Source organism: Vidua chalybeata, chromosome 6 (genome assembly GCF_026979565.1).
Source record: "Vidua chalybeata isolate OUT-0048 chromosome 6, bVidCha1 merged haplotype, whole genome shotgun sequence".
Taxonomy (NCBI): Eukaryota; Metazoa; Chordata; class Aves; order Passeriformes; family Viduidae; genus Vidua; species Vidua chalybeata.
The window spans coordinates 3790016-3802832 of NC_071535.1; the positions used below are offsets into that span (position 1 = coordinate 3790016).

Genomic DNA, 12817 nt, shown 5'->3' on the forward strand with positions numbered 1-12817 from the left:
TCTCCAAATTACACACCCAGCATCCCACCCTTCCCCTGTGCTTGCAGTGATGAGAGACCGGCCAGAGAGGCTTCAAGGGCTTGATTTTGGGAAAAGCTGAGTTGTCAGCACTGGCAGCAGAGCTTCACTGAACTGAACTGGCAGCATCACTGGAAATAAAAGCAGGGAGGTTTTGTTTTTTTGTTTTTTTTTTTTTTCTCCAAGAGAGAATTTTCAAAATTTCTCCCTGATTGCTGAAGTTTTGGCTGGGTCTGCGAGGATTTGCTGGTGTGGGCAGCAGGGCTGGGCTGCACTGGAGGCTGTGGGACTGGTCAGTGCTGGGGGTGGGGGGAGGACAAAGATACGTGTGTGCAAACCACCAAAACCTCCAGGAAAAATGAGGACAGGCTTGAATTTTTATAAGGAGGTCAGCACAGCCGTGGCTTTGTGCTTCCCACGACCTGCGGACAATGTCCCTTCTCACTGTTACACATTTGCAAAGAGGAGGAGGGGAAAGAATAAAAGTCAAACTTTGTCTCCTTCGCCTTGCCCGTGCCAGCCATGCCCTGTGGGCACAGAGGAGGTGACAGAGTGGCTGGGGTGGAGGTGACACCCTGCAGCACCAAGCTGCCATCACTGCATCCATCAGCAAGGCACAGAGACAATGTGAATTTTGGGAGGTAGAAATGTTTATCTTGACTTCACGCTGTAAACTGGGTGGAGTAACCAGGAGTCAAAGCGTGAATAGCTTACTACAGGGAGAGAAGAAAAAAAAAAAATTAAAAAAGAACCCCAAAGCCCTCAGGACTCTTCAGTCTGCTTTAAAGTTCTCATGTGGCATGAAACAGAGACATCTGCACTTTTTCTGTGTTTCCTTATATTCCCAAAAACAGAGGAGCATTTGCCCACATGAACACATTTGTGAGAGGATCCAGGCACAGACACGCTGAAATATTGAAATGTGGCACCATGCTCAGTCAATGACCTTTGCATAATTAGCAGCTCTTTCTCTTTCTGATCATGGAAATGGCCTGTGGCTTCTGCTTTTGTGCTGCCTCCTATAGTCTCCATATGCTCCATTTGCATCCTGGAATTATCGATCGCAAATGTAAAGATTTATAAGCGGCCGCGGCAGGGTTGGGGATCCCAGGTGGCGGGGTGGAGGTCACCGAGGCTTTGGCTGCTGCAGATGGGGCGAGCAGAGGGTTTGGCTGTGGAGTGCCTCGCTAATGAGTTGCAGGTTGGGTCAGTTCTTGGATGAGGAGGCTTCCTATGGCTCTGTTCCCATCTCTTCCCCAAAATCGGGTGAACAAAACATGAAATGAATAAGATAATACATAAAATGATTCTTGTGGAATGAAAACTTTTGGGGCAAGGACAGGTTGGATGGGGCTTGGAGCAACCTGGTCTAGTGGAAGGTGTCCCCGCTCACAGCAGAGGGTTGGAACAAGATGGGTTTTAAGGTCCCTTCCAACTCAAGCCATTCCACAACCCTGTGGTTTTGCCACCACCAGACTGGGATTTATAAGGTTCCTTTTGCTTTCCTGGGTGCTTGGATTTGACTAAAACATCTGACCTGAGGGCTCCTTCACTTCAGAAGCAGATGGTGATTTTTATTAGCAAGTGGTTTCCTGTTCTTTTGATTCCTTCAATAATGTATTTTCTGTTGCTGGGGTTGGATGTACTCTCTGTATATGATTGCTAACCATTAGCAATGAATTCATGTTGATTTTCTTTCAGCTCAAAGGCTTTCCTCATTCATCTTCTCTCTCTTAATGGCAACAGCAGGTATGTCTGTGCTCTTTTTGTACCAAAAAAATGTATCACACACTTTTCACAGATTCTTCTGGTGTTTCCATACAAAATCTTCCCCTCTAACAGAGCTGGTAAATCTCGGCCACGCGAGCGCCTTTTGGAGGCGAGGAGCTCGCAGCCCCTTCCATGATAACTCGGCTCCTTTGTTAAGGAAAGGCATTATCTGATGAGGTACAAGGCATCTCCATCTCCCAACGATTCCAGACGCAATCAGGGGCCCACCAGGATCGTGTTTCTCAGCCATTACCTGATTGCTGTGAAGCACCGTTCCAGCCGTCCATCTCCTAAAGAGCCCATAATAAAGACAACCCCACCGGAATCCCGGCCGCTGCCCGACAATAGCGAGCCTTTCAGCTTGTAAAGATAATGACTCACTAATTACCCACACGGAGGAGAAGTGACCATCTATAACCACCTCAGCAAGCTCCCACAGGCGGCAGGAAGGCAGCGCTCCGGATTTTGGGAGCTGCCGCTGCACGTTGATTTTACAGGATGCTGCAGGATGTCGCTCCTTCTGCCACATCCTCCCCGACATCTGCGCGCCGATGGTGGTCGCTGCTTTTTGGTGGTGTGTTTGTTGTGGGTTTTTTTCCTTCCGATTTTCCCCCCTCTTGCTCAGATTTCAAGGGTTTTGGGGGCTGCAGCAGCCTTTTTTTTTTTTTTTTTTTTCCCTGAGTTTATGCCTGGAAGTTTGCCAGGGGCACCTGGCAATGCACTCAGTAAATTACAGCAGTGAAAAGAATGTCAGATGCTGGGAGGGAGTTATAAGGCTTTACTGGTGTATACATTTTTGAGGCCAAATGCTGCTTTTATTACATATTCAGGTATGACCTGGCATCTCTTTACCCTAACAAGATGTAGAGGAGGAAATGATGAATTGCCAGGTCTTGCTGCCCACGAAGACAGAACTCCCAAGTTGTTGTTAACCACAGAATGGACTCACGGAGTCGTTTGGGCTGGGAGGGACCCTTTAAGGTCATTTTATCACCTTCAGCTAATGCAGGTTGCTCAGAGCCCTGTCCAGCCTCTGCCTTGAATGTTTTCAGTGCTGGTCACCCACCACCTCTTTGGTCAACCTGTTCAGTGCTCCAGCACCCCCATCATAAAACCTTCCTCAAAGAACATGAGATCCCACCAAGATCCCACAGCCCTTTCTGTCCCATCAAGTCCCAGAGTGTTCTCCTTTTCTAAAATCAGTGCTGCAAAGATTGCCAAAGGCAGCAATGAGGAATTTGGGGAGACAAGGGGATGGGCTCCCACGGGCTCAGTGCTTTTGGCTGTGGAGCTGAATCCTGCTGGGGAACAGCCCGGGCTGGATTTCACTGGAGATGTGGAGGAGGTTTCTGTATCCTGCTGATTATCTGCTGGCTGAATGGGAGATGGGGAATGTCTCTCGTTTCTAATATGCAATAATTTCTAAAATGCATTTCATTCTTCATAGCAGAAATGTGGAAGTGATGTTTGATTTTAAAGTGTCTTTGTGGGTGTTCATGCTTTGCTGGTGGGTGAGATATTTTGGCACCTGCAGACTGGGGAAGTTTTGGGTCTGAGGTTCATAGTGCTGGTACTGATGGCTCCCATCATCCTGAAACTCCTTGAGCAACCCCTGAAAAGGGGATTTCTTGGCTGATAAAAATTGGTTGGGTGATACCAGCAGCTAGAGGAGGTTTTCAGGGATCAGTGCAATTGGATGACAAACCCTCACCAAGGGAGCCTTTCACACCAGAGCCAGGCTGAGACCACAGATCTGTGTTGTGCCAGAGTGCAGTGCTTGGAAAGCAGAGCTCCTCTCCTACCCCATATCCTGCAATGAATTGGGTGCTCTCATTACGTCTGACTGGGAGAAGTCTGGTTGATTTATGGGATGGCTGAATTTCTCTTTGTGGACGAGGACCCAGCCATCTGCTCTGGAAGCTGCTCCCCTGGGGGATGGGGACCATCACTGCCCGGCATGGCTCCTGCAGGAGGATGATGTGATCCAAGCCCAGGGATCCATATTCACCAGCTCTGTCTGCTGGGATAAAGGTCAGAGTAGCAGAATTTCCCCTAAATTAGTTACAAGTAAATTATAGGGAAACTGTGTCCATCTTTTGCATTCCACCACTGTGTTCCTGTTAACTTTGCAATGGAGGCAAAATTAAAAAGGAAAAAGGGGTGACATCTTGAAGAGCAAAAGTCCATTCCCAAAATAGCAGCTGGGATAGGATAGAGGGATGTGGTGATTTGAGAGGAGACTTGGCTCTGGGCTGCAAGGTCCTCAGCAGGAATTGGGAGCTGTGGCTGGACCTGAATCCTCCTGGGGAAAGTGCAATAAAGGCAATACCAAGATTTGGGATGCCAGTGTTCTGATTTTGGCAGACACACACAAAATGTGTTTATTTTTACTGCCCCTTAGCTAACACAAGTCCTTCAGGAACTGAGCTGCAAAGTGAGTGCACAGTGCTGGTGCTCCAGGAAAGGAGGGGGCCGTGGGGCACAGGAAAAGGGACGCAGAAAGAACATCCCTCTGGAATAACCCACGTTGCTGTAAAAGACCTACAGAAGCATCTGGGCATGTTTTGTGGTTTAGATCATTCTCTTCCAAGAGAAGGACCTGTAGTGCCTGTCACACCTGGAATGACAATAGCTCAATTAGAGGCAGCCATTAGGCAGATATGGCTAAGGTCATCTTCTATCTACTTTACCTGGACATTTTCTTGCTGGGTCCTTCTAGAACTCCTTACAGTCAGCTTAAAGTTTTTTTTGGCTTGTCAGCAAACTTTCCCATTAGAAGTCACCAGCCTGGCCAAGGCCCCACAATACCACAAAATCCCAGCAATAACCTCTCCCCACTGTGAAAATGAAAACTGATTTCCAGCCTTTGGTTTCTCTTGCCTCAGCTGCTAATCCATGCAGCCCTTTCCTTATCTCATGCAACTTTTATCTCTTTGACAGCTCTTGTGGTGCCAAAGCTTTGCTGAACCCCAGGTATGTGATACACATGCAATCACCTCTTCCAACATATTCATTGACTGCTTTAAGGGGTGTGAATGCTTTATAAACTTCGACTTCTTCCTGCAAAAGCTTCCTATTGCCCTTCCCCTGGTGCATCAGATCTTCCCAGTGCATGTCAGGAATCCATATTTACCTGAACTCCACTGGATTTTCATTTGTGTAGTGCAGGTCAGACTTTGACTTTATAAGTTTTTAAACTTGCTTCTTCAGTGGCAAGTTTGTTATTTCTCATCCTGCAGACAAGTGCAACCCTTCACAGAATTGTACAAATGCAAATATATAAGAATATATTTATACAATGTTTTATGGAATGTAATTATACAATTACTCATATTGTATTTGAATCTCTTTCCAAGTCTTGGGCCAGTGACATCTCCCTCTGGAAATTTGCTCCTTTGCCAATTTACCTTCTTATTCTTGTATTTAAGAAGCTCATCAGAGCTACTGCAGAAAAGGAGGGTTTTCCTGTGGGAGTCTCAAGCCCAGACACATGGGGAGCTCATTCACTCGACCCACCAGTGTTTTATTTCACCCCAAACTTCTCACTTTCACTGCTTGCTGGTCCCAGTGAGTCCCTGGTTGACTTTCTGTCTCTGCTTTTTTTATGAGCATTTTTATGCCTCTGGTAAACTGCTCTGAAATATCTTCTCCCCTTGCCTTGCTGTGGTTTTATATTTGCCAGTGTTTGTGCTATGTTCCATTTCCCTCATTTTTGACAGCTATCTTTTTTGTTCCTAATAGCCTTCCCCACTCTGCTACTTAACTTCTTTGCTTTTAAAAATTCCTTCAGGGTCTTTATTAAGGAGTGTTACATATTTAGCTGGAGCCTGTACCATATCTTTAAGCTGCTGCCAGGGTATTTGAAAGTATTTTATCCTTTTAGCTTTTCCACTTATTTTTTAATGCAATTCTCCTCTCTAAATTTTAGGTTGTACTATGAATCGAGACCATTACGTGCTGTGGTGGAAAATTAAGACAAGAGGAGAGATTCTCAAAAGGGGTAAGGAAAAGGAAATCTGTTTTAGCCTGACCTAAGTTAGGCACTGAACCCCTGAAACATGGACTGAGAGGCTCCCCCAAACATGCTAATCTTGGTATTTCATCAATATGAGCAATCACATCTTATTTTTCCTGTAATTTATTTATCAAATCTACTTTTAAAACACCTGCTGCACTTTCTTCTGCTATTTCTACTTGGTGGCTGCTTGAGACCCTCACTCACCTGCCAGCTGCAGACTTTCCAGCCTGAAAGGTATCACCCACCCAGGTGATACCTGCTTGATCCCAACCATAGAGCTGAGAGAGTTTTTCTCCTTTCCTGGGAGAAAGGAGAGAAATTAAATTTTTATTCACCTCCCTGGAGCACCAAATCCAGGCTGTTGCCACCCCAGATTTTAATTTTCCCAGCCCAAACCATCCCCACTGATGGTTGAACATAAACCTGATCCCAGGCCTGGAAACCTCTCTATGAACCAGGAGTGGGAACGGAAACCTTTATCCCAATTTATGCTCTGATCCCATGTGCCATGAGTTCCACGTGCAGTGGAAAGCTGCAGGTGTGATTCAGGGGCTGTTTAGACTCACAGGATCCCAGAATGGTTTGGGAATCCCATCCCACCCCTGCCATGGGCAGGGACACTTTCCCCCGTCCCAGGGTGCTCCAACCTGGCCTTGGACACCTCCAGGGATCCAGGGGCAGCCACAGCTTCTCTGTGCAACCTGTGCCAGGGCCTCCCCACCCTCACAGCCAAGAATTTCACCCCAATATCCCATCTAAATCTCCCCTCTTTTACTTTAAAAAACCTCTTTCAGTACTTTTGAAGCCCATTCCCTAAGCCCTGATTCATAAAAGCACTGAAATACACTCCGAGTCCAGCACATCTGGAAGTACTTTGCTGAATTAGAGACTTATTAATCTTCCTGCATTTAAAATAACTTTTTATTACATTTTTAAAAATAAATGGGCATGTACTATTTCTTCATGTTTGGGATTTTTTTTTTCAAACATTGATTTTTAATGCTTGCCTGGCTTGGCTGGATATTCCTCCATCCAGCCAAGCAGCTGCTTGTGCTAAACCTGGGAGCAAAATCCCTCTTTCAGTGTTGATGCAGCCCAGAAGGAGCTCCAAGTTATCTGTGACTCCCACTTTTAGTTTTTTGTGGTTGGAAAACAACCCAGCCTCCCTTCAGTGCCCTGAAAAGCCACCCTGAGACACCCCAAATCCAAAAGGGAAGGATGTTTTGAGCTGAAAAGTAGCTGAGTGGAGCTGTGGGCTTATTTCTCAATTATTTCAGTGGGTTTGGGGGAAAAATGCCAGCCAAGTGTTGCTCGTACCAGTTGCAAAAGGAATTTTTTGGAGCTGGGGGAAATAGAGGAGCTGGGATTTGGGGTTGGGATCTGTGTGGCACAGGGAGCTGTGTAACGTGGGCACAGCTGCTGCCTCCTCTTGGCTCTGCTTCATTAGCCAAAACATAGAAATTTTAAATATTAAACAATTCTAAGCAGGTTTCCAGTGCTGGCAGCTATTGGTCTCTGGGAATTGAAATGAGAAAACCTAAAATTTGGCAAGAAAAGACTCAACAGCCCTCAGAACACCTTGTGGGGCTGGGACTGATCTTCCCTCAGCCTAAAACACCCCGTGGGCAGAATGAAGAGATTGGACATGGACAAATGAAGCACATTTCCAAGGGAAAAAAAAAATAATGGATCAGCCCAAGCTCAGGGTTTATGTCACAGAGTCCCACCACAGGTCCATGGCAGGTGAGTGCCCCTCACCCCAGCACAGCTCATCCACCTCCTACAAACACCACAGATGTAAATATTCCCCTGGGAATCCCACTGGGAACTTTTTTTCCCTGCACATTCATTTTTCAGCAATACCAAGAAGAGCATTTTCTGTATTTAATAATTTTTTTCAGCAGTGCAAACCAGTGCATTTTCTGTAGTCATGGAGTGGGAGTCACTTCTGTGTTTAACGACAGCAAATGCGCTGGTTTGTGTGCTTGGGAAAAAAAAAAACCTGCAGGTTTGGGAAAAGGGTGCAGAGCTGCCCAACTTCCCCCTGTTTTCCAAAAAGAGCAGTGTTAGAAAATGAGGAAGTGGAAAAGAGAAGCAAACTCAGACCTCCAAGGTCCTTCCTCATCCCTCCATCCCCAGGTGGGAGCAGTAAAAGATGCTCTAAGTCCAGACCCATCACTGACTTGTGCAAACCCGTCTGAGGTGAGCCACTTGGGAGCATTTTTTGGAAGATTACTGGAGTTTGTTAATGCCATGTGAAAGCCAGGCTGCTGGGAAGGTCTTGCTTTCAGGGGAGAGATGCAGAAATTGAAGAGGATGAAGCCAGGAGCTTTGTTTTCCACGCTGTTTTTGGGAATTTATTTGTTTCCTTTGACAGTGACTTACGGCCTGGCTTTCTTTTCTATTTTGTTAGAGCAATAAAGAAGATAAATCTATAATAATTCAGCTCCCTGTCTTCAATAAAATCTTGTCTCCTTCACACAGCCCCTGGGAAGATCTCCATTTTGCAGCCCTTCGAGATTGGTTGTGTTTTTCCATTTCACCTCTTCACCGGAATGACAGAAAAATAATATTACCAGTAAAATTAATAGCTAAATACAATTTCTGGCAGAGGGAAAGCTTTCAGCAGCAGCAGCTGTGACTGTGCTGGCCCCAAGGATGCTCTTCAGCAAAGCCGGATGCTCCCATTGCTTTTGTCTTTGATAATGGGTTGGAAACCTCAAATACCAGCTAATGAGAGTTTCTATCTTCAGCACGGATTAGCAGCAAGCCAATCTTTGCTGGTTTTGGGCTTTAGTCGGGTGCAGAGGACAAAGGAGGAGAGAAGGGGATGGTGGCGGGGCAGACAGCGAGGCACAAAAATATCCTTGGGAGTCATCGAATGGGTTGGGTTGGGAAGGACCTGAGAGGCCAGTAAAGAACAGAGGGGGCGAGGGCATTTCTGTCCCCTCAGAAACTTCTGTCCCCTCCGAAGGAGGCAGTGGGCAGAAGAGGCGGGAATGTGGCTCCACAACACCTCCAGGGATGGGGGACGGGAGGTGGGACAGGCGAGCACCGCCAGGGCAGGCTCTGACGGCGGCAGCCCATGGACGGTGAAGGGGACGCGCGGCGGCCGCGCCGCTCCCTCAGGGGCCGGAGGGGACCCGGGGGCCCTGCAGGGATCGCGGGGAGCTCCTTCAGAACCCCCAGCCCGGACAGGAGGCGACGCGGCCCCGCAGTCACGCAAACCTGGGGCAGCGGGGTCTAGAGACACGCCGTGGATCCCGGAGCCGCACAGGCGATGTGGAGCCCGGGCCGAGGTGACCCACAGCCCCCGCTCGGGACCCCTCGGTGACCCCGAGCCGCGGCCGCCGCTGCGCGGCCCCTTTAAGAGCGGCCGGGCCCCCTTTACTCTATGTTTACATAACACGGCCGGGCCGTACCACTGCTGCATGTGCGGGGGGGCGCGCGGAGCGCGGGAGGGGGCGGGGCGCACCCGCGCCCAGCCCCGCCCCGTCCGCCGGCCGTTAATGGGCGCGGGGAGGGCGGGGCCACTCGCAGCCCCGCAGGGGGGGGACGGCGCCGGTTCGCTCCTCCCGCCCCCTCGCCGCGGCGGGTTGGTCCGTCCCCCCGGTGGCCCCGCCCCCCGCGCCCCCCGCGGTGTAGTGGCCGTTGCCGGCGGCCGGCGGCGCAGAGCGGAGCGGAGCCCGCTCGGGACGCGCTCCCGTCGCGGCGGCTGGGACGGGGGCGGCCGGTGCTACCGCAGCGACGGCCCCATGTTTTCCCCCGGCCAGGAGGAGCTGTGCGCGCTGAACAAGGAGCCCGTCAAGTACGGGGAGCTGGTGGTGCTGGGGTGAGTGCTGGGCAGGGGCTCCGGGGACGGTGGGGGGGGGGGGGGGGGAGAAGCGCGGCGGTCCCGGGGCGGCGGCAGCGGCGGGGGCTGCCCGTTCCCAGCCGCCGGCTCAGCGCCGGCCGCCTCTCCGCGCTGCGAGGGAGCGCTCGGGGCTGGAGGGGGGCGCGAGGGGGCGCGTGGCGCTTCCCGCCTTCTCCCGGGCCGAGTGCGCGGCGCGGCCGCTGGAGGCGGGGGGGGGGGGGGGGGGGTGTTATCCCGGTGCCCGAGGGCAGCTGGGAAGGATGGATTGAGGGGGGGGGGGTGGTCCCGTTGCCTGAGGGGAGTAGGGAGGGATGGATGAAGGGCGTCGCGGTGCCTGAGAGGAGCGGGGAGGGATGGAGGAGTGAAGGTGGGGGGAGGTCCCGGTGCGTGACGGGGCGCGCGGTGCGGCCGTTGCGGGGTGCCGGTGCCGGAGGGGAGCGGGGAGGGATGGAGCGGCGACTCGGTGCCGGAGGGGAGCGGGGAGGGAGGGACGGATGAGGGATGGTCCCGGTGCCGGAGGGGAGCGGGGAGGGAGGGACGGATGAAGGATGGTCCCGGTGCCGGAGGGGCCCGCGCGGCGCGGCCCTTGCGGGGTCCCGGTGCCGGAGGGACGGACGGGCGGATGGAGCGAGGTCCGGCCGCTCTCGGGCGTCGAGGTCGCGGCGCGGCTTGGGGAAGAAACTTCTTGCGGGGCCTGGGGATGCGGGATATGGCACACAAACCCCCCCGCTCCCCGCTGCGGGCCCCGTCCCTCCGCCGGTGCCGCCGTCCCTCGGCCGCTGGCTCCGGGAGACGGCGTCCTCCTTGCAGATGGCAGGGAGATGACTTTGGGATGGGGAGGGTGAAGCGCTTATATTCAGATTCGTCGTGGAAATGTTTATTTTCTCGGCTTGATATGGATCTTAAAGTAATCCGCTTGGCATTACGCTGTTGCCCTGCTGCTAAAGCTCGCAGCCGCTCTGCTGAGCGCCGCGGAAGCAGATGAGAGAGAAGCGTCTAAGCCGTGCTTGCTGAGAGCCCTCGCCAACCTCAGAAGAGATGCTTAATTTTGGTAGTTCAATACGTGGTTAATGGAGTAATTTTTCAGTGCTGAACACAAGGGAAAGGTTTGGAGGCAGCCGCGAAGCAGCGCGGTCACAGCCTCGCTGCGTTACTCAGCCTCCCCCAGAATCTGGTACAGATTTGCTGCAAGGTCGTAGAAAACCCTGTTCTAGTTTCTCAGGGATTTTTTTGTTCTGTTTCGGTGCTTTCCTAAAGAGCCGTGTTCACCTTTGCAGAAGAACTGTTTGAAAAAGAGCAGTCCAGGCTGGGTACTCGTATCCAGTAGTGCACCTTTTTTCCTTAAGGGAAGCTGAATGTTTCCTGTCACGAGACTGGGTCAAGATGCAGTTACCGTGGAATAAAGCACAGCTGCTGTCACGAACGTGGCGTAGCTGGTACTTGAAATCCTTGAATTTAAGTCCCTTGATTCGTGAGGAATACCCATATCACACTAAATTTAATAAAGAAACGCTCTTACTGTTTCAGTTGTGGCGGTGGAGGATGAGCTCAGCTGTGCAACACTGTCTTTGACAATAAAGTCATAGTATAATGCAGAATCTTTAATTAAATTAGAGTGCATAAATTGATGTTGTGCTGCAGAGGCTCTTTGTGCACAGCTGGAAGCATTTTCCTTTCTGTTGCTTTACTATTTTTAGCAGCAGTTGAAAGTACAGAAGTACGAAATGTTTTGGCTCTGATCTTAACCTGGCAGAGTCTGGTGCGCTTTGCCTTTAATATGGGGACGCATTGATCTCGGCTTATCGGTTCTGCTGGGCTCTTGATCTTAGCTGTGTGCGTTGAAACACGCCAATAAAATCGAAATAAAATGTATATGGCTGGGTTTAGGTCCTGTTTGAGTTTCAGCCGTTCTCTGAAAGTACTGAGGCTGCATCTTGTAGGTGTAAGATGCACTGAAAATGCAAACAGATGCTGTTGTCCTTGCAGTGCAGCCAGGGACAAGAAGTCTGTGCGAGGGAGCAGAGTGTCCCCGTGGCTGCGCTCAAACAATGGGGCACTGGCTGTCACTGCTCACACAATGGCATGTAGGGCTAGGTAGACGTGATGGAAGCCATCCAGGAAATCTCATGACTTCAGTAACTGTGTTTTTAAATTTCAGACCGAAGACTGTTGTTTTAAGAGCCCTTTGCCACTTCAGGAGTTCGTTACTGCCTGTCCTATCAGAGGTGTCTTAAATGTTTGTAGTGCCATAAATAACGCAAACATCCCTCTCTTTGGTGACTCAACATTTGTGACTAGGAACTCTTGGAGCAGCTTAAGTTGTTCAGTATGCTAAAAAACCACTTAATACCTGTTTTGTATTAAAATCTTGTAATCTGGAGTTTCATTTAAATTAGGCAATGTAAATCTGCTCTCCTTCCTGCAGTGAGACTGAGACCTGGGGACCAGCAGAAGCGTACTGTTGCAGCTCCTGTTACAACTGCCTGATTAAAATTGATAGAGCAGCCTCGCAGCTAGGTTAAAAAAAAGAAAAGAAAAAGCTGTTTTGAGACACTGTGTGGGTTGTTTTTTTTTTAAAAAAAAAGCCTTGATTGTGATGTTGATGAATACCTTGTGTCTTGAACTGTGAGACTTTTAAATTAGGTGGTGAAAAGGATGATGAACAAAGGAATTGGCATACCTGGCAAACTGCTGAGCTCCTGTTTTTAAGATGACAAAACTTTCCCTTTATCTTTTGCTCTCACTCTGCCTTAGCTGTATTAAAGTGGGGTTGCTGTACCTTGACCTTTAAATCGAGGGGAAGGTGTTTTTTTTTGGCAGGAGGTGGCTCTCCCAGCAGGGCACGTTCCTTGTTGTCTCAGTAGTTGAGATTGCTCAGTCTGCACCTCAGTGTGAGCCCCAGTAAAGCCCGAGGCGTTTCGTGTCGCAAACACATTTCTGATAACCTTCTCCCAGCTCTGTGCTACGTCTGTGCTGGCAGTGATGTGGCAGCGTATGTTTGGTTAAGGTTTTGCCGAGGTTTACATAATCAATGTTGTAGTGAATAGAAGCAGTTTATGTAAATCGAGCCAGACAGGTCAAGACGGCTGGTAAAGAAGAGATCATCTGCTTTATTGTGAATCTGCTTGTGTACATCTGCTCGTAGCATCATCTGCTCA

At 50.0% G+C, this 12817-nt stretch overlaps 1 protein-coding gene and 1 long non-coding RNA gene across 4 annotated transcripts in view; one reads left to right on the top strand and one right to left on the bottom strand.

The window, feature by feature from the left end:
• Nucleotides 1–4210: 4210 nt before the first annotated feature.
• On the bottom strand, nt 4211–9176 carry LOC128789830 (uncharacterized). Its single transcript, XR_008431537.1, has 4 exons — nt 9035–9176; nt 6011–6106; nt 4922–5039; nt 4211–4405 (listed from the first exon to the last, which is right to left on the bottom strand). It is a non-coding gene; the product is annotated as an uncharacterized LOC128789830 (long non-coding RNA).
• A 195-nt stretch (nt 9177–9371) lies between these two features.
• Nucleotides 9372–12817, top strand: part of PELI2 (pellino E3 ubiquitin protein ligase family member 2) — a 65814-nt gene continuing 62368 nt past the window's right edge. For 2 of the 3 annotated variants that reach the window (XM_053945973.1, XM_053945974.1), the window contains exon 1: nt 9372–9638. In XM_053945973.1, coding sequence (XP_053801948.1) covers nt 9562–9638 — 77 coding nt within the window. In that variant the 5' untranslated portion in view covers nt 9372–9561. The remainder of the gene's footprint in view (nt 9639–12817) is intronic. The other variant, XM_053945975.1, reaches the window with a different exon arrangement.